The 20,071-nt window shown below is 39.0% G+C and overlaps 1 protein-coding gene across 6 annotated transcripts in view; it reads left to right on the top strand.

The window, feature by feature from the left end:
• ADAMTS6 (ADAM metallopeptidase with thrombospondin type 1 motif 6) overlaps nt 1-20,071 on the top strand; it is a 143,224-nt gene that overhangs the window by 109,532 nt on the left and 13,621 nt on the right. For all 6 annotated transcript variants that reach the window (XM_009559583.2, XM_054054768.1, XM_054054767.1 and 3 more), the window contains 4 exons: nt 10-173; nt 4,769-4,907; nt 16,354-16,483; nt 18,888-19,092. In XM_009559583.2, the coding sequence (XP_009557878.1) occupies nt 10-173; nt 4,769-4,907; nt 16,354-16,483; nt 18,888-19,092 (638 nt within the window). The remainder of the gene's footprint in view (nt 1-9; nt 174-4,768; nt 4,908-16,353; nt 16,484-18,887; nt 19,093-20,071) is intronic.

Here is a 20,071-nt window from a genome sequence, read left to right as displayed (position 1 = left end):
TTTTTTAAGCTTTAAAATCTGAAGAGGATGACTACTATATTAATGGTGCCTGGACTATTGACTGGCCAAGAAAGTTTGATGTGGCTGGAACAGCTTTCCATTACAAGAGACCAACAGATGAACCAGAGTCTTTGGAAGCGCTAGGCCCTACTTCAGAAAATCTCATAGTCATGGTAAAGTTATAATTAATATATTTCTGATATTTGAAATATGTATTTGTGTTCTGAGAAAAGACAAAGCCATGAATGAAATCAAAATGGATTGTATTTTCAAAATACACAGCTGGCCTGGCTAGGACTTTGCATTTGTCTTTTATCACAGCTTTCTTACCTTACAAAACTGACTGGCAAACATTGTGATGGAATGGATAAAATCAGAAGACCCTGGGAAATCTCACAGAAATTCCCCATCTCTGTTACGTGTTTAGATACAGCATGAGAATTCCCAACAGTTCTGTAGATATCTGTGCTTTTAAGCCTGGCCTAAGTGTGAAGTGTACTCTTAGCACAGGAAACATATCATGCTTTGAACTGTGATATGTATTGCTCTGAACAGAGTGTACAAAATATGGTAAGTAACAGAAAATGCGACCAAACCAGAATCCTGATACCCTGTCTCTGGCAATAGTGAGCCTTCTGTTGCACTGCTATATTGAGAAGGAGTATGAAAACACGGTGGTACTTGCCTGGTATATTCTGTCAGCAGCCAAATTTACAGTTCAGAGACTACTTGAACCAGATAGTTTATTTTCATGTATGTAATAATTGTTAGAATCATATAATCGTAGAATGGTTTGGGTTGGAAGGGACCGTAAAGATCATCCAGTTCCAACCCTCCTACCATGGGCAGGGACACCTCCCACTATACCAGGCTGTCCAAGGCCCCATCCAACCTGGCCTTGAACACCTCCAGGGATGGGGCAGACGCAGCTTCCCTGGGCAACCTGGGCCAGTGCCTCACCACCCTCATTGTGAAGAATTTCTTCCTAATGTCTAGTCTAAATCTGCCCCTCTCCAGTTTATATCATTGCCCCTTGTCCTTACATGCCATTGTAAACAATACCTCTTCAGCTTTCTTGTAGCCCCTTTCAGGTACTGGAAGGTTGCTATAAGATCTCCTTGAAGCCTTCTCTTCTCTAGGCTGAACAAGCCCAACTCTCTCAGCCTGTCGTCATAGCAGAGGTGCTGTGCTCCAGCCCTCTGACCATCTTTGTAGCCCTCCTCTGGAACTGTTCCAACAGCTCCATATCCTTCTTACATTGAGGATTCCAGAACTGGACACAATACTCCAGATGAGGTCTCACAAGAGAGGAATAGAGGGGCAGAATCACCTCACTTGACCTGCTGGCTGCGCTTCTTTTGATGCAGCCCAGGATACGGTTAGTGTTCTGGTCTGCAAGCACACATTTTTGACTCGTGTTAAGCTTCTGATCAATGAGCACTCCTAAGTGCTTCTCCGCAGGGCTGCTCTTAATTACGTCATCCCCCATCCTGTACTGAAACCTCAGATTGCCCCGACCCGGGTGTAGGATCTTGCACTTGGCATTGTTGAACCTTGTGTGATTCATACAGGCTCACTTCTCCAGCTTGTCCAGGTCCCTCTGGATGACATCCTGTACTTCCACTGTGGCAACTGTACTGCTTAGCTTGGTGTCATCTGCAAACTCGCTGAGGGTGTACTCAATCTCGCTGTCTGTGTCATTGATAAAGATACTAAACAGCACTCTTCCCAGTGTGGAACGCTGAGGGACACTACTTGTCATGGATCTCCATCTGGACATTGAGCTGTTGACCACTACTCCCTGAATACGACATTCAATCAGTTTCTTATCCACTGAACAGTCCACCCATCAAATTAATCTCTTTTCAGTTTAGAGAGAAGGAGGTCTTCAAGGTCTTATGGAAGTCCAGATAGATCACATTCATTGTTTTTCCCGTGTTCACTGATGTAGTTACCCCATTGAAGAAAGTCACTAGAGTGATCAGGCAGGACTTGCCCTTGGTGAAGCCATTCTGGCTGCTACTAATCACCTCCCTGTTCTCCATGTGCTTCAGCACAGCTTCTAGGAGGATGTGTTCCATGATCTTCCCAGGCACAGAGGTGAGGCTGACGGTTTGGTAGTTCCCAGGGTCATCTTTTCTACCCTTTTTAAAAATGGGCACAATGTTACCCTTCTTCCAGTCACCAGGGATTTTCCCTCAGTGCTATGACTTTTCATGTAACCTAATATCCTAGAGAGTGGCTTGGCCACTACATCAGCTTTCAGGACTCTGGGATGCATCTCGTTGGGTCCCATGGACTTACATATGTTCAGGTTCCTCAGTGGTCAGGAACGTGATCCTCCCCTAGAGTAGGAGGGGCTGTACCCCTTGCTCCCCTTCCTGATGTCTGTTGACCCAGGAGGGGTGAGGAAAGCAGTTGTCGGTGAAGACTGAGGCAAAAAAAAGCTGTTGAGTACCTCAGGCTTGTCCTTGTCAGTTGATACATAGTCCTCATTTTCATTCATCAGTCAGGGTATGCGTTCTTTAACCTTCCTTCTGATTGACATACCTGTAGAAGCCCTTCTTGTTAAGTCTTCATTTCCTTTGCCAAGTTTGTCTTCAGCTGCTCTTTGGCATTCTTGACCCCATCTCTACACAACCAGGCAGTGTCCCTAGACTCTTCCTAGGTACCCTGTCCCTGCTTGCACTGCCTGTGCAGTTCCCTCTTGTTCTTGAGCTTCACCAGTACATCTCAGCTCAGCCACACTGGTCTCCTCCCTTCCTAATTTTCTACATCTGGGGACTTGCCATCTCTGTTCTGCTCCCTTGTTGCTGAGGACCATATCCCAAGGGGTCCTACTGACTAACTCCTTGAAGAGCTAGAAGTCTGCTTTCTGGAATTTAGGGTCCTGAATATACTCCTCACCTGTCCCATATCCATCAGGACCTTGAACTTCACCAGTGTGTGATCACTGCAGCCCAGGCTGACTCCTTGACATCACTGATGAGCTCACTTGCACTGGTGATCATCAGGTCCAGTACTGCATCCCCTTGGGTAGGCGTGTCTATTTCCTGGGTTAAGAAATTATCTTCACTGCACTCCAGGAGTCTACTGGATTGCCTACACCTTGCTGTTCTACTTTTCCAGCATATGCTAGAGTGGTTGAAGTCCCCCTGTAGAATGAGAGCTTGCAAGTGTGAAGCCTCCTGCAGCTGGAGGGAGTAGCTTCATCAGTCGTCTCTCCTTGATTGGGTGGCCTGTAGTATACACCAACCATAAGGTTCCTTTTGTTGCCTCAGTCTTTTATTCTGACCTATAAGCTTTTGACCTGTTTGTGGCTACTCTTCAAAGACAGCTCTTCACACTCTATCCATTTCCTGATATACAGGGCAATGCCTCCACCCCTCCTTCCTGGTCTGTCCCTTCAGAACAGCCCGTAGCCCTTGACAGCCACACTCCAGTCATGGGATTCATCACACCAAGTTTCAGTGATGGCAAGCAGATCATAGCTTTCTAGCAGCATGGTAGCTTCCATCTCCTCCTGTTTGTTGCCCAAACTGTGCGTGTTTGTATAGAGGCACTTCAGCTGAGCTATTGGCTGCATTGCCTTCTTAGTGGAACACCCCTTATTTCTCTTAAGGTGTTCTTATCACCCCATTCCACTCATTCCCTGGGGAAACAGGTGGAGGGCCCACACCGGCACCCAGTCCCTCCAACCATTGTGTGTCCTCCTGCAGCTTGTCATAGGCAAGCCTGATAAATGAATATCCTATTGCCTGGATATTCATGTTCAAGGCAGCATTTTCAAATACATGAATCCTGGGGTTTTTTTCTGCTGTAATTATGGATAAGCTAAAACGTCCATACAGAATAAGTTACACAATGATTATTGGGCTTTTTCTCATTGAGTCAGTACCACTGTCTTTCTTACTGAAAGTTCTCCTGTCGTTTGCACAGTGGAGATAAGCAGATATGCCTCTGCAAAATATTGCGGAAGGTAGAAGAGGATGAGAAGTAGCTGCAAAATGTGTTACACTGCTGCAGCTAACATGATACGTATCATTAGCAACAGAAAGAAAAATTTTGATAGTCAAAGGCTAGCGTTGGACAGGTACTATGTGGAAGTGCAGTTAACCATGAGGGTAGACAAAAGCTTGTGTTGATTTCTTGAACTTCTTATGTATGACTTGCAGTGATACAGCTGCAGTGCGAGTTCTGATAGTCCTTTAAAGGAATCACAAGTGTAATTCTACCAAGCTAATGCTGTTGGCTATTGCTTTAAGGGAAAACAATGACCTCAGCAACAGTCTGTTGCTGTTACTGTTATTACTATTGTTATAGTCACTAGAAGTACAAACAAGGAAAGAGCTAGGTTCATAACTGCTGTGTGGATAGCTCCTCATGAATTTTCACTGGGGACTGCTGCATGTTTGCGCAGATGTGTCCTTAAGCAGCTTTGACTCGTATAATTGTTCATCTGTCGAGGTAATTTCTATTAAGACATTAATTTTATGAAAACTGGCTTTTTAGAACAATTATGTCAAGAATAAAAAACTCACAGAAGTTATAAAGTTGTGTTAAGCTCACCTTAGGCAATAGCATTTCTCTTTTGTATATGTTTTAAAAGTTAGTCCAGATTCTTTGGGAATACCTGAAAGAATTACTGTTGCTGCCTTTATTACTTTTTTCCCTTCCACAGGACGTAATACATACCTAGATTAAATGTCACTGTAGTTGCTCTGTGCTTGCCTGTTTTAATGGTATAACCAGTTGTTTTCAACTACAGATTCTGCTACAGGAGCAAAATTTGGGTGTAAGGTATAAATTCAATGTTCCCATCTCTCGCACTGGCAGTGGAGACAATGAAGTTGGCTTTGCATGGAATCATCTGCCGTGGTCAGAATGTTCTGCCACTTGTGCTGGAGGTAAGACACCAGGCAGTCAGGCTAAAGGGTAAACTGAATTGCAAGATACACATTACTGCCTAACTATCTAGGTAGCTAATTGAAAATATTTCTCTCAGACATGCTTCAAACCCTAGTTTAGTGTAATAATGTTTATTTTATCACAACAGATGTTGCTGTTTTCAAGTACATTTAATATATTCAGATGTTTTTGTTAAATTCAGTGTATCTTGGCACACTATTTCTCTGCTGATACTTCTTCTGAGATTCTCTTGAAGCTGGTATGTTTGCTTTTCACAGGAGCTTTCTTGCTAAAGGACATCAGAAGTTTTAAGTAAGGAGATTAAAACCAGAAGGCAAATAAAGCAACTGTAAATAAAGGGATGTGTCTTTGTGTGTTTGCAGGTATGCTTCACATGATTGTAGTCAGCCCTCCTGTCCTCCAGCCACCAAAGTTTAGGATGCCTACTGGCAGCTCCTCTGTAGCAGATGATAACAACTGAATCACACTTCCTATCCTATAGCAGTGTCAGAGAATTGTTCCCCCTTGGCAGCAATGGGGGATTTCTAGGTTTTCCCATGTGATTAATCATGGGTGCCTTTTGCCCACAATTTACAATATTCCTAATCCTCCCTCTAGTGGCCACCAATGCAATTCTTTGTATATGGCTGGGAGAGCAGGACAGTTGGCTTCCTTCAAAGCCAATGCCATTGCTGCTGCAAGGACTGGTGAGTAGAAGTGCTGTGTGAACAGTATCTTTCTTCTCTCTGAAGACCAAATGTATCATCTCCCTGACGTACATCAGTCTCAGAAGATGTGGGAGAGTACTTTAATTCCACCTTAGAATTTCAGTTTTCTACTGTGCTGTGAAACTGCCCATAGCAAGAGGAAGACACTATATTTCTTTAAAGAATCTTTGGATTGAATATTTGTCCTTTTCTTTTTCTGGATTCTGGAGATGTTCATGTTTAAAGCCATCTTCACTTATTTTTGTACTTGAACCTGATGTGGCTATTACTAGTTGTTTGCTGTTTAAATACATCTGTTTGCTTAGTCAAATATAATACACAAAGGACAGCACAAATTCTCTCCTGTGCCACTAAATAGAGAAAGTCTTGAAACAAAATAGAAGAAGGTGCCAACTTTCTTCAACAATTTTATTGTTAATTTGTTGGATTCCTGGGTAACAGATTGCTTTTTGAACTACTCTTTTAGTAATGGTGAATCTGATAGGAAAAGAAACATTTTAAAGAAGTATAAAGATCTGAAGTGTCTGGCTCCTAGGAAAAGACAATTCCAGTATCAGAACCTTACAGGTACTGCCAAATCCTATTTTTATCAATTTAGAATCATAGAATCGCTAGATTGGAAAAGACTTTTGAGATCATCAAGCCAAATCATACCTGTCCACTACTAAATTATATCCCTAAGCACTTGATCTGCCTGTCTTTTAAATACCTCTGGGGATGGTGGCTCAACTGCCTCCCTGGGCAGCCTCTGCCAGTGGTTGATAACCCTTTCCATGAAGGAATTTCTCCTGTTTTCCAGTCTGAACCTTGCCTGGCGCAACTTGAGGCCACTTCTGCTCATCCTATCGCCTGTAACTTGTGAGAAGAAAACAACACCCACCTCTCTACAGCCTCCTTTCAGATAGTTGTAGACAGTGATGAGGTCTCCCCTCAGTCTTTTCTCGTCTAGGCTTATGATGGCAATGAGTTAATGATCTTTTTGAATCAATGGGAAAACTACTATTAATTTAGATAGAGAAAGATTTTAGCCATGGATTCTCTTTCATGAAGATCATTGTCATGTCACTGCTCTGATAATATACAATGTCAAAAACAATTGGCTCTGAAGGAGTGGCCACTTGTCCTCATGGAAACATTTTTACTTAATTTATTAAATTTTAAAGGAAGATTTGTGAGTCCCTGAGAACTGCACACATTTATTCATCTGAAACTTCTCTTTGAGAGGAAAGATTTTCTTTTGTAGCTTATGGTGGCTAAATCAGGCACTTTCTTTCAGCTAAGTATGAGGATATAGTGTGGTCGCTTATTTTCACTGAGCTCTGTGCTCAGTGAATAAATATTAAATTGTAGATATAGTTCTTGTTAAAAGTTCTATCTGCTGGCTTCATATGAGTACCTGTGATGCCCTTCAGTTTATGAAACACCTTTTGCCATATGCAAAAGAAGAATTTTAAAAAAGAGCTGAGTCAGGGAAAAACAAATGGCAGACAAAGGTTGTAGAGACGGAGGCTGTAACTGGAAAATTTGCTTGATATAAACATGAAGAGTTGAGTAAACTTAGAAATGAAACTACCGTGTGATTTTGTTTATTTCTACAGGATTCATTATGAAGTCTGTTATTGAAATTCTATTTACTTGAACTCTGACTTTAGAAGACACATTTTGCTCTACGTGAAAGGATAAGAAAATATTAAACAGTTGAAGAATTTCTCACTGAAAGTAGAGAAGGACAATAATTATGTGTGAGGAATACTACTTTGGAAATAGTTATTTATTTATGAGGGTAAAAAAATATTATATAGTGACTTTGGTACAGACTGTGACCGAGTTAAAATCATCAGCATTTTCCTCTCTCTTATAATTAATCATATTTGAGAAGTTGTGGCAGTCTGGTGGGAAAGGGGAAACATAATGCCCATTTTTTAAAAAAAAAAAAAGGAAACCCCAGGAAACGATAGGCCAGGCAATCTCACCTCTGTGCCCAGCAAGATCATGAAGAAGATCCTTGCGGAAACGGCTGAGGCAGCTGGAAAATAAGGAGGTGATTGGTGACAATCACCTTCACTAATGGTAAATGATGCTTGATGAATTTAGTGGCTTTATAACGATGGGGCTACAGCATTGGCGGATAAGGGAAGAGCAATTGACATCATCTGCCTGGACTTGTGCAAAACATTCAACACTGTCCTGCATGGTGTTGTTGTCTCTAAATTAGAGAGCCATAGATTTGGTGGATAGACCACTTCACAGATAAGGAGCTGGCTGGATGGTGACACTCGAAGAGTTGTAGTCAGTGGCTCAATGTCCAGGTAGAGACTGGTGACGAGTGCTGTTCCTCAACGGTCAACGTTTAGCATCTTTGTTGGAGACAGGAACAGTGGCATTGAGGGCACCTTCATCAAGTTTGCGGATGACACCAAGCTGTGTGGCAGTCAACAAACTGGAGGGAAGTGATGCTATCCAGAAGGATCTTGACAGGCTTGAGAGGTAGGCCCATGTGAATGTCATGAAGTTCAACAAGACCAAATTAAGGGCCGGCACCTGGGTTGGGGCAAACCCAAGCAGACTTACATCCTGAGTGAAGAATGGATTGAGAGCAGCCCTGAACAGAAGGAGTTGGGGATGCTGGCAAGAAGCTCAATATGACCAGCAGTGTGCACTTGCAGCCCAGAAAGTCAACTGTATCCTTAGCTGCATCAAAAGAAGTGTGATCAGCAGGTTGAGCGAGGTGATTCTGCCTCTCTACACTGCTCTCATGAGACCTCGCATGGCGTACTACATCCAGCTCTGGAGTCCTCAGTGCAGGGAGGACATGTGTCTATTAAAATTCTTGAGTTTTGAGGAGGGCCACAAAGATGATCAGAAGGCTGGACCACTTCTGCTATGAGGACAGGCTGAGAAAGTTGGGGTTGTGCAGAAGAGAGGGCTCCATGGAGACCTTATAGCAGCCTTCCAGTGCTTGAAGGTGGCCTACAGGAAATCTGGAGAGGGACTCTGTCAGGAGTGACAGAGTGAGGGACAATGGTTTTAAGCTGAAAGAGGGAAGATTGAGATTAGCTATTAAGAAGAAATTTTTTACTGTGAGGGTGGTGAGGCACTGGAACAGGTTTATCAGAGAAGTGTTGGATGCCCCCTCCCTATAGGTGTTCAAGGCCAGGCTGGGTGAGGCTTTGAGCAGCCTCATCCAGTGGGAGGCGTCTCTGCCCATGGCAGAGGGTTGGAACTAGATGATCTTTTATGGTCTCCTCCAATCCAAACCATACTATGATTCTAAGATTGTAGTTGGTGTAGCTCACCTGTAGTGCATGGATTGATCAGGGTTTGACCATATAATATTCCATCTTGATTTAGGAAAGCTCTAGATTGTGTAGAGCAAGATATACATTTATATCAAAGCATAGGCTTTATACTGAAGCTGTAGGAAAATCTGAATTCCAATCAACGTGTTTAACTTTTGTCCTTCTCTGAGTAAGTCTGTATTTTGATATTACTTCTTTTTGTCCAGGTGCATGTAGCACTTAAAAAGAAAAAGCATCAAATTTGCATGCATTAGATAGGAAGTGACAGAAGTAAGGATGACTATGAAATCTTAATCTTTTTCTGTACTTGTGGCAGTTCTGTGAGACAGGGACAAGTTGACAACGGACCGTTCTCTGAGGGTGTGTTGCAGGCTACCTCATGTCCCATACACACTACTTAGGTCTAGTTCTCTCTAACTCAGACTGACTGTATCTGCATTGAATACCATTTTACCAAGACTCTTTAAACATAGTTTTTTCTTAATATATGTGATATTACTATATTGTGAACTTGAGGATATGTGTTGAATGTCAGGAAGCAGAGCACAAAGGCTAGAGCAGCATTTTGGCAGTGCAAAGTTTAAATAATTTTGGAGTGTTGTGTATTGTAGAAGCATCTGATCTTTGTGCAGCCACTTCTTCACAGTATTTCGAGAACGGTCCAGTGCATCCAGCGGTTCATAGAGCTTCTTGTAGGCCTTGCCTTGGAGGAGAGTACTAGAGCGGTCAGAAGCCAAGGAGCAAGCTAAGACCAAGGCAGAGGCAACCTAAAGTCTTATTTAGATAGCAGTGCGCTGCCTTTCCCACTGGACTTTCATGTTTATCTCTGCTGTGCTAATGTGTCACACCTGAGCACTATATGTGCTTTAACATTTCAAACAAAAACTGTTAGGCCCTGTCTAAGTTTTGCAGAATAGGAAGAGCATGGTAAGTGGAATGATGGGAAGGAGCAGGAGACTTTTCTGCTTACAACAGTTCCATGTGGTGCCAGAACTCTGCATTCCATTTCTGCTTCGCTTGTACGATTCTCATGTTATACTGAGTAACTCGAAGTGTATATTGCAGTCTTATTTGGTGATAATCAGTTCGTCATTATATGGGTACCTCTGCACAAAATTTGTGTAAAGCAAAGTATTCTGAAAATTCAGCCAGGCATCTGAAATCAATTGACTCTTTCCACAGTAGACATTATACCTCCTCTCCTCCTATATTCTTCACAAAATGGTATAGGAGATAAAGTCTGTGAAACAAACACGTGTTTAGATTGTGTCTGAAAAGCAGATGGAAGTTAGTCTTTCTTTCATGATAGATCATAGACTTGGGGTTTAGTAATGTCATTCATGTTAAAGGAGAAAAGAACAAAATGTTCCATATTTTCTCTGCTAGTGACCATCATGTTCCGTACTGTGAACCAAGCAGGAGTAGGTTTATTTTGATATTTTCTTTAGTTTTTCTAAAAATAGGTTCTTCAGATTTACAAGGTAGTTAAAAAGACTTACCTTTTACAGACATCTCTCTTCCTGGATTCATGTACTTGTGTAGGATGAGAATACAATTTCGTTCATTTTTAATATCTCCTAGGCTTGGAAATCCAGAATTGCAGTTTTTTCTACACTAGAACCATTTTTTTCTAAATTGAAAAATATATTTAAAATACAAATTTATAATATTGACTACACTGAGTCAAGATTTTCAGAAGGAGAGTTTGCTACTATCTCATATAGGTCTTTATAGCTGGTGGCAGACTTGGACAAGATCACAGGAAAACAATGCCAGAGAATACCACAATGTACAGTGCAACTTTATCTGTACAGGGAAGAGGGGGAGAGAAGAGAACTCAGAGCATTCAGAAGGGATGAGTTTGCTGCAAGCTAGAGATAATTGATGACAACAACAGAAGATTTTCTTTTAGGACCTGATTATTTTTTAATGAGAAAGTCAGAGAAAGAGAAAACCAGAATACGTAGAAATAAGAAATAAAATAGTAAAATAATGGCTGGAAAGAGAAAAATGGGAAAGGGTGACATGTATCACTTAAAGATCGCAGTATTATAGTTTATTTACTCTCAAACCTGTCTCTCTTTATATGTTATCCTATAGCTTTCCGAAGACTGTCCGAACAGTGTGACTGTCTAGATCATAAGTATTCTCATTGAGGAAATGAACTACTGGTGGTATTGTTCAAAAAAATTCAACAAAGGAAAAAGAAATCCTTCTTTGTGTTTTTACTTTTGTATACATCTTAAAATGAACTCCAGTAACTGCATAACCACACCACCACCACCTTTTAAATTTCTTCCATGCTTATTAAGTTCTAACAGTAAATGGCAACAAGTGACAGCATTTTTTATCTGAAATCTACCAGGTACCCTAAACATTGGGTTTTTTTATTTCATTCATTCTGTTAGAGTTCATCTCCAAATGAGTTAAATGTCTTAATGATTTTTTATTAAATAGTCAGTCAGTAATATATAAGTAAATCGATTACAATCCAGTTTTTTCCACTGTTCAACACTCTCAGAGAGTGGTGCCTACTAGGTTTTTCTTTCATGCCATCAGATGAATTATGAAACTGTCCTTAGACAAATAAACCTACTTGTCCTCATTAAGAAAAATGGAGGTTTGGCTCTGTGATGAACATCTTGTGATCAGATGAGTGAGCTCAGAAAGTATGTCTGGTTTAACCAGCATGCACTAGTTTCTGTGATGCAGGATTCACTATGTAGTGATACTGGCATCTTTATAATTAACTGTTGCAATCTCAAACCACAAATTTTGGTGTTTTGGGTTTTTTTTGTTATTTTTTTTTCTTTAAAATAGATATAGTATTTACATGGCTGCAGTTTTATTTTAAGAATAAAATGTGTTCTATGTAATTTAAAATTTGGCTGCTGAAAGTTATGCAGACTATTTGTGAATTGAAATGTGTACAACATCTCAGTTCTCTGGAGATTATGGTCACCAAACCACTGGAGTTTTGTTTTCTATTAGAATTGCATTGACCAGTTATGAGGACATTTTATGTCTTTTATTATAAACTATAAATCTGTATATTTGAAAGCAGAGTGTTTCTGTCTAACTGCTTGTAATTATTCCCCCAAGAGTTTGAATGAACTTGGGTAGCTGTGCTTTTTAGATTATTTTAAGAGAGACCACATACTCTGGGAAGAGTTGATAATTTAAAAATATTTTTTCAAGGCCCAGAAGGCTAAACCAAGTTGTAGCTGTTGTTTGGGTAAAAACTGCACCTCTAGCTTTTTCCATTTCCTTTCCTTGTTTTAAAGTTAGAATCTGAATTTAGTTTCTGAGATTTGATTTTAAATAACACTAGACAGCAATTATATAAATTGTACATACTATGTGGCGGGATGCTGCAGAACACTTTCACACTGGATTAATATATTTCCTGGTGTGGATCAAAAATTCTGCACTGTTTTGAGTAAATAGCGAACACTTACGAGTGATGTGCTACCTGACCAGCATTCAGTAGGTAACAGGTCCAACTTAAATTTTTTTTAAAACCTGAGCACAATGATGCTTTGAGTTCATAATTTTTTACTACATAGCTCCTCTGAAATTGATTTACTGAGGCTGCCAATTTTTAGCCAAAATGTAGAAGGAAATATGTCTAATGCCAGTAGGTAATTCAGTGAAAACGTAACATTAATATCTGTGCTGTCCCATAAATGTATTTGCAAGAATGGTGTGCATCATTAAAAGCTTAATTCTAAAGTACGTATGAAGCATTATTTTTAAGCAGTTATATTTGTTGGAAATGTCATTAGGAAACCAATATCCAACCTATTTTACCACCAAGAGAAGTAAGGCAGCTTGTGATAGAAAAGGTAGATGATTATTCATCGGTTAAAGCTGAACTTAAATTCTATGTCAACTAGACTTTTGAATACTATTTCTCATCATGGTGATGTTTGAGTAGATAATTGCAAAAGAAATACTCCCACTCAGGTTGATAGATCTGATTTTAATTATTCTCATCTGTTGGCAGTGTTTGCTTAGATGTTAGAATTTAAAGTGAATCGTCTTGCCACAGCTTCTCAAATATTTAATTCCTCCACTTACTTGTCAAGAGCTGTAGGAAGAGATTAAGTAAAGGAGAGCCTAATCTGGTGAACATTTTCTCTCTCTTTCTTGCTGCAATTGATTTGTCTTTTCTCTACTAGAATAGTATTGAAGGAGTAGCGAACCGAAGAAAATAATCTCTCTGTGTATATATGTGTGGTGTGTGTATATATATATATGTATCTCAAAAAATATATAGCAATGACATCGAACTACGAACTGATTGAAAATTTTGAAGAAAAGTATAAAGGTCTAGAAATAACTGAAACATGTGGCAAAGTTAACATGGTAGGCCATGCCTGACTAGCTAGATATATTGTAATATAGAACTAATTATCTACACCAAGGGAATGTGGCAGGGTCATTGATCTAGACATTCTTAAGGCTTTTGCTGTCACTTAGACCTAAAAAAGAATTAGAAAATATCAGTAGACAAGTGTCATGCTTTAAGAACTGGGCCAAAAGGCAGTGAGCCTAGTGGGCTTCTTAAAGACCTTTCACATGTCTATATGTTAGCACGATCAGCTAACAGCTGTGGAGGCATGTACTTCAGGCCCCTGAGAGTCCTTCATTCTAAAGATTTGATTTGTTTCTTAATTCCAACTGGACCTAACTATCTAGCAAAAATTTTTTTTTCCAACATGTAAAGCACATAAATTGAAAATTAGCAAAAAAATAGAGGTCTTATACTGTTAAAAATGGTATTTTCTTTTTAGCTTTTTCATGTAGATTTGTGTAATGTAGGATACACTTGGAGAGCAGCCTGGCAGCCTTCTGTACTGTTTAGAAGTACTTGCTGTTGTCTAATTAGGCTTCCAAATATGTGTAGAAAGAAGAGCAAATGGAAGACGCTGAATGATTTACCTGGCTCACCTATAAGACACGTCTTATATTAATCAGTGTCTTTTACATATATAAAGCATACTCTAAAATGATTGTGATGTTTTTGCATAACCTGAGATTTCAGACCTGTGAAATGATTTACAACCTGACTTGTAATGCATACTTTGTGAAGGTTATATGTAGCTGTAATCAAAAAGGAGATATCCCAGCATCAAAACTCGAGACTCAGAATTTAGGCACTGCAGGAGAGTGAAGACCTCTGGCATTAAGCATTTTTGATCTCAACATGTTTAGTGATTTTTGAGGTGAGGAGGAAGGTCATTATGAGTGCTGATACAAAGTTCCCACCTGCCAAAGAGGCATCCTGTAAGAAATGGTATATTGAGGGATGAATCTAATCCCTCTGCTCCTTGTTAGGAAACATGAACTTCAGCATTGAGAACAAATGCAACATTTTCATCTGCCTAGGATCTAGACAACTATTTTTTCATGAGCGTATTTGAATTAACAAGGCTCTGCTTTTACAAGAGGGATAGTACCCATATTTTTGATATTGATGCCTCTTAAATAGCAATTCCCTACTGCGGAGTGAACAGATTTCATCTGGGGCTACATCTCCAGAACAGTACTCCTAACTATATGACATAGAAAACTGAGCAGTTTAAGAGGGTATGGAAAGGAAATATTTTCTTCAGTAAGCATTGTGGGTGAATCTTGCAGCCAAGGAGGCAAGATTCATGAAGCCAGTGGGAGGAAGACAAAAAAAGTGATTTAATCTATAACCAGAAAACAAGACGTTCATCTGGCACAGGCAGGTATGGATTTTCATCCTTGCTTTCAAGTTGGTTTAAACAGTTTACATCAGACTGTAGTTGAATAAAAACTAGAAATAATAAGATTAGAAACCAGTCTTATCACCTTAGCTAAATTAACCACTGGTCACAGAAGTTATGTTGTGATCCTGGGAATTAAGGTGAGAAAGGGTCATGCCTGCTCCTGCATCTGTGGCCCCATGGGCAAGTGCATGCCTTCCTCAAGACTCATGAAGAAGGAGGTTATCATTTTCCCCATGTTCTTTGCATATAACTTGAAGAGATTCATGTGCCTCTGTGTATATACTGGAAGACTTCTGTTCGTGGCCAAGCATGGTGCTTTATGGGCCAAATTTCACGTGTCTCAATGTTAGGCTTGATTGACTGTTTGAATTAAATACCTGAATTCTGTATAAGTTAGGCCTTAGGAATCGAAGTAGGAGGTTTGATTCTTGTCTATAACGAATAACAAAAGAATCAGTTGCAAGGTAAGTTGTTTAGCTTGTTTAAAATAAGCAAAAGGATGAAAAATACTTGGTGAAAGAAATCCCATGTTTTTAGTGGGATATTTCGTGTCTGAAAAACATATTTATATAATTAATTTTATTTCTGCATGTCTACTATAAAAAGCCTGTCTTAAAATGGAGAGAGGGCTGTAAAGTAAAGTTGGCAGATATTTGAAGACACTTTGTTTTAATCCCCATTTAATTATAAGCATTTCATGTTTTGGAAAGAGATAAATAATTGCTTCTCTCTTTAAGGAAGGTTCAGGGCTTTTTTCAACTTTTATCATATAAATAATCGTATTCTTTCATTGCTGTGACTACTTAAGTTCAGTAAGAGCTGCATATAAATTGCATGTCTACAGTGTTTTTGTGCTAGCGAAGATCATCCAGCTTGTTCCAAAAAGACAGGAGAAGGCTGTGTCTACTACTCTCTACAACAATTTTCTGAGCTGCAGTATTGTTTTATATCAGTTGTTCTTCAATGCATTTCGTTAGATCCTGTTTTTTTAAAAACATAAAATCTACTTAATATGCTACTTCATAATGCTGCCTTGGCAGTGATATGTCATCTTATTTTGGGGATAGTAATCAATTCTAAACCACCCTGAAGAGCTGGGAGTGAGGAAAAAAATGAGCATTTGCAGAGACAAGATGCATCTTTCAGAATGAATAATACTTCTGTTTTTTTAAATGAAGAAAATATTTATAGGATGACATGTATAAAAATGCTACACTGTTTCCCAGTATTGCTGGTTTATTTTAAACCAGAGCACATAAAAAATTTAAGTCTGTATTGGAGTGTGACCACATTCTATTTGGTGATGTTTTCTTTGGGAATTTGCGTGCCTTTAACTAGGAGAGGAGGATAGACAGAAAATGGATTTTGTGCAGTATACAAATAAAACCAATCTGTTAGTAACTGTATAAATATATTCCCTTTGTTTTAGAAAACAACAGCGATTTTAAATCCTCTCCCAGTGGGGTGGCCTAAAATTGAAGGAAAATGAAAGACTTGTTGTGGTCAGGGGGCATTCAGTCAGTTGGAATTCACACCCCTCCAGCATACAGCCAATTAAAGTGGGATGGTAGGATTAATAATTGATAGACGAAATACGCTTTTACTCAGCAAGTAGGAGATCAAGAATGATTGATTAATAGTGTTTCATGTCATCCCAAGGTGTGCAGAAACAAGAGGTGGTGTGTAAAAGGCTGGATGACAACTCCATTGTACAAAACAATTACTGTGATCCTGACAGTAAGCCTCCAGATAACCAAAGAGCCTGCAACACTGAGCCTTGCCCACCTGAGTAAGTTGTCAATCACCGAGATGGACATATGTTTTGCATAGATAGTGAAGTCTTTGTAATCTACAATAAATCCTATTGACCAAATACATATAAAATTCAGATCTAGTATTATGGTCCTGTCTTGTCAGAGGGGATATTTGGGTTTGGGTTTTGGTTATGGTTTCATGTTCCTCTGAAATCAGTTGTGGAAAACACGTGCTTTGACATAGAGGAGGCCTGATCTGACTGAGGAATACTGGTGTTCAAACTACATAAAGCAGCTCAGACTTTATAATTAAAAAGATAACCTGTAAAGCAGTTTCTTAGGGTGTAAGTGTTGGATGTGGTGAATAGTGCTCAGAGTAGAACTGGGGACCATTCTTAAGGCAACAATGACAAAAGAATCTTGAAATGAGACTAACTTCTTTGCCATAGATATTTGTATTACTGCTAAATGTTTGCCGTATTTTAAAGTGTGTTATATTAAAGTCTGTGTTGAAGTGTTCACATGAGAAATAGCAAATATAGAATCTGTGTAGTAGACCAAACCATTTACTGATAATAGTTTTCTCAAACAACTTGCTTTCCAGGATACTCATTGTTCTACAGTAATGCTGTGTGCCTTTAAGACTAGGTGCCGGGTTAGTTATGTCTATTTAATTTTATTTTTAAAGATGGCTGTATGCTATATATTGAAAAGATAATAAAAGACACAGGAGTTAATTTGTTAAAAAATGAAGTTTGGCAAGGACTTGTAGCATAGCTTAATCTTACTACAAAAGCTGTTTGGAAACAGTTTTGATAATTTGCACCAGAAAATAATTTAAGGCACAACAGCTCATTCTTCGGTTTTGAGACAAATTAAACTTGTTGAAAAAATGGATGAGATAAGATACAGCAGTTTATTGATTCACAAGTTTAATTTTGTTGATAATATGTAGTTACATTCTAATTGGCCATAGAAATCATTAATGCTGATTAAATGTAGATATTGCATAATAAAAAAATACCATGGTCTGTTTAAAATCTCTCTTAGAAACTGTGAAATTGTGGCATGAAGGACAGCAGGAGGAATGAAATGAGTATAATGCACTAAAATCCTAACAAGTCTTCGTTCAGCTGATTTCCTCCCAGAGTTTCAGCTGCTTCCCTGATGTGGTGACTGGTTGCAGGATGGCAAAGCAGTGTTTTCTACACTTACTCTCCCTGTGTCATGTACATTGACATTACTTGACATAAACAGAACATGTACATGTGTCATGTACATTACTTGACATAAACAGAAGTGAAGCCATTACACTGCTCTCACCTTGAGTGTGTTTGAATGTGAATGTCCTGTCTCACAAACAAGTCTAAAGTAGGTTTAAATCATTGTTCCTACAGTCTTTTTGTAAAGAAGTTTCCCCTACAAGAATATGCACTTCGTTTCCGTTTGGATAAGTTTCTTGAACATGACTCTAAGGGCACTAACTAAACTCCACACCATGTACTGGGAGCAGAACTTGGGAAGTGGTGATGTTTGGTCAGTTCCTTTTTACTGAACACATCACTATCCCTTCCTTTGTGTGACTTAACAAATTGGCACTTAAAGGAGTTGTAGTAGCATACTACTACTTTGTAATTTTTATTTTTTACACTAACATTATTTAAAAAACAAAAAGAAGGAGAAAAAAAACCAACCCACAAAGCAGGACACCTAGATCCTCTGTCCAGTACAGCAGGGACATTGATGAACATAGTGAAACTCAAGTAATCAAGATTCTTAAATTGAGTAGTGTGTATTAATCAGCATCTGCTTGAATGTGTCAGAGCAGTTCAGCCGACGTCTGCCTCCACTCTGATGTTCCTCACAGGGTGAATACAAAGTGCCAAACTCGTAAGGAAGGGTTCTTGATTCCTGATCCTGTAAGTAGTCCAGAAGAAGGCTGTTCAAATAAAACAGATAGTTACCCAAAGAAGTTTGACCCTTTTGACTGGAAGATTTATCACCCAGAAAGACTTTATCTTTACAGATAGTGGAAAAAGATTTCCTTTTTTTAATTAGCACAATACCACTTTCCTTGTGGTGTGAACCAAAAGTTTCAAAAACTGTACTTTTTCTAACTGAATGCCGGTTAATCTTATACTTAATTCTCTGAGCATCAGCGAAGGCTATGTTTATTCACAATGTAGAAATTATACAGGTAGTTCCAGGAGTTATTAATGTGATTTCTTGTCATACAGCATGAACATAGAAGGTACCTGAGAATGCACTTTAGCAAGTCATATACCAACTAAAAATCAGCACTTCAGCCTTCTCTGAATAAGTGTATTGTTAACAATTATTTAAGTTGAGTAATTTAAACTATTTGGATTCTGGGTCTGTACAGTTATCTACTCTGTTTCTGAAGTATATTAACTTAGTCTCCTAATTTTTTCTGTCCAGATGGTGTATAGGAGATTGGTCAGAATGCAGTAAAACCTGTGATGGAGGTATGCGTTCACGAACAGTTCTCTGTATCAGAAAGATTGGACCTTCTGAGGAGGAGACACTGGACAATACCAACTGTTTAACACACCGGCCTGTTGAAAAAGAGGCCTGTAACAATCAGTCCTGTCCTCCACAGTGGGTTGCTTTGGACTGGTCAGAAGTAAGTAAGTTTTGCTCTGTTAGTCCATTGGTAATAGTGGAGACTAGAGCTCTGACCACTGAATATGAATACATTTTGTATCACTGCTTGCTCAGTAAAGGGATAATGAGAAGTTCAAAACCTCATAGATTTAGCATGGAAGCAGTTTTTTCTTTTTTCTTTCCTTTCATGTTGTCAGTTCTGTTGTTTTGTGAAATGATTGTGATCTGTTTTTATTAATCATGATAGAAAATTAATAAAATACAAAACAGAACAGGAAAGTAATAAAAAAAGGCAATGAAACAAAGGAACACAGAAAATAGCCATTTAGTGTGAGATTATTTTCTTAAAGAAAACAGAAATTTCCATTTCCATTGTTCTTTGAACAGGCAAATATCTGGATAGTAGAGTTGATGGTTTTACAAAATCAGAAGCCAGGATAAACTGCTTCTCTTTTTTTTTTTTTTCTTTTCCCCCCTGAAGTATCTGAGCTGATGTTAAATGTCATCTTTCTTAGCAACAAGCCCTAAGAGGCAGACCTGAAAGCTGTTATTCTCTTTATTAAAATGAGAACATCTATTTTCCACTATGGTAATATCTGAGCTTATATATAGCTTATACTATACCTTATACTGATTCAAGTATTAATGTGAACCAGTGTAGCTGAAAGGAAAGGCAGATACATTTGAATGGGACTGCATCACATGCAAATCAGAGTGCAAAAGTGTCTGTGTACTTTTTCCGATCCTCGCTACCCAGGACTTCCATCTCACTCCACTTTTTATCTCAAAATAGCCTTTGTGAGTACTTGCAGGTTAGGATTTTCTGAGTTTCTTCCATGTCTGTGTCCTTGGTGTCAAATGCGACAATGTCACATAATTGTTTTCATAAATTGATTAAACTGTGTTTTAAAATGAGTTAATTTGGGATTTTGTCCCGCTGCTTCTTGGTAAACTATTCCAGAACTTCAGTCTTTGACTATCTTTTGTTTTCTGCCTCT

The sequence above is a fragment of the Cuculus canorus genome, chromosome Z (genome assembly GCF_017976375.1).
Source record: "Cuculus canorus isolate bCucCan1 chromosome Z, bCucCan1.pri, whole genome shotgun sequence".
Classification (NCBI taxonomy): Eukaryota; Metazoa; Chordata; class Aves; order Cuculiformes; family Cuculidae; genus Cuculus; species Cuculus canorus.
Note: the sequence above shows the minus strand (reverse complement) of the source record. Positions and strands in the feature narration are given on the sequence as shown.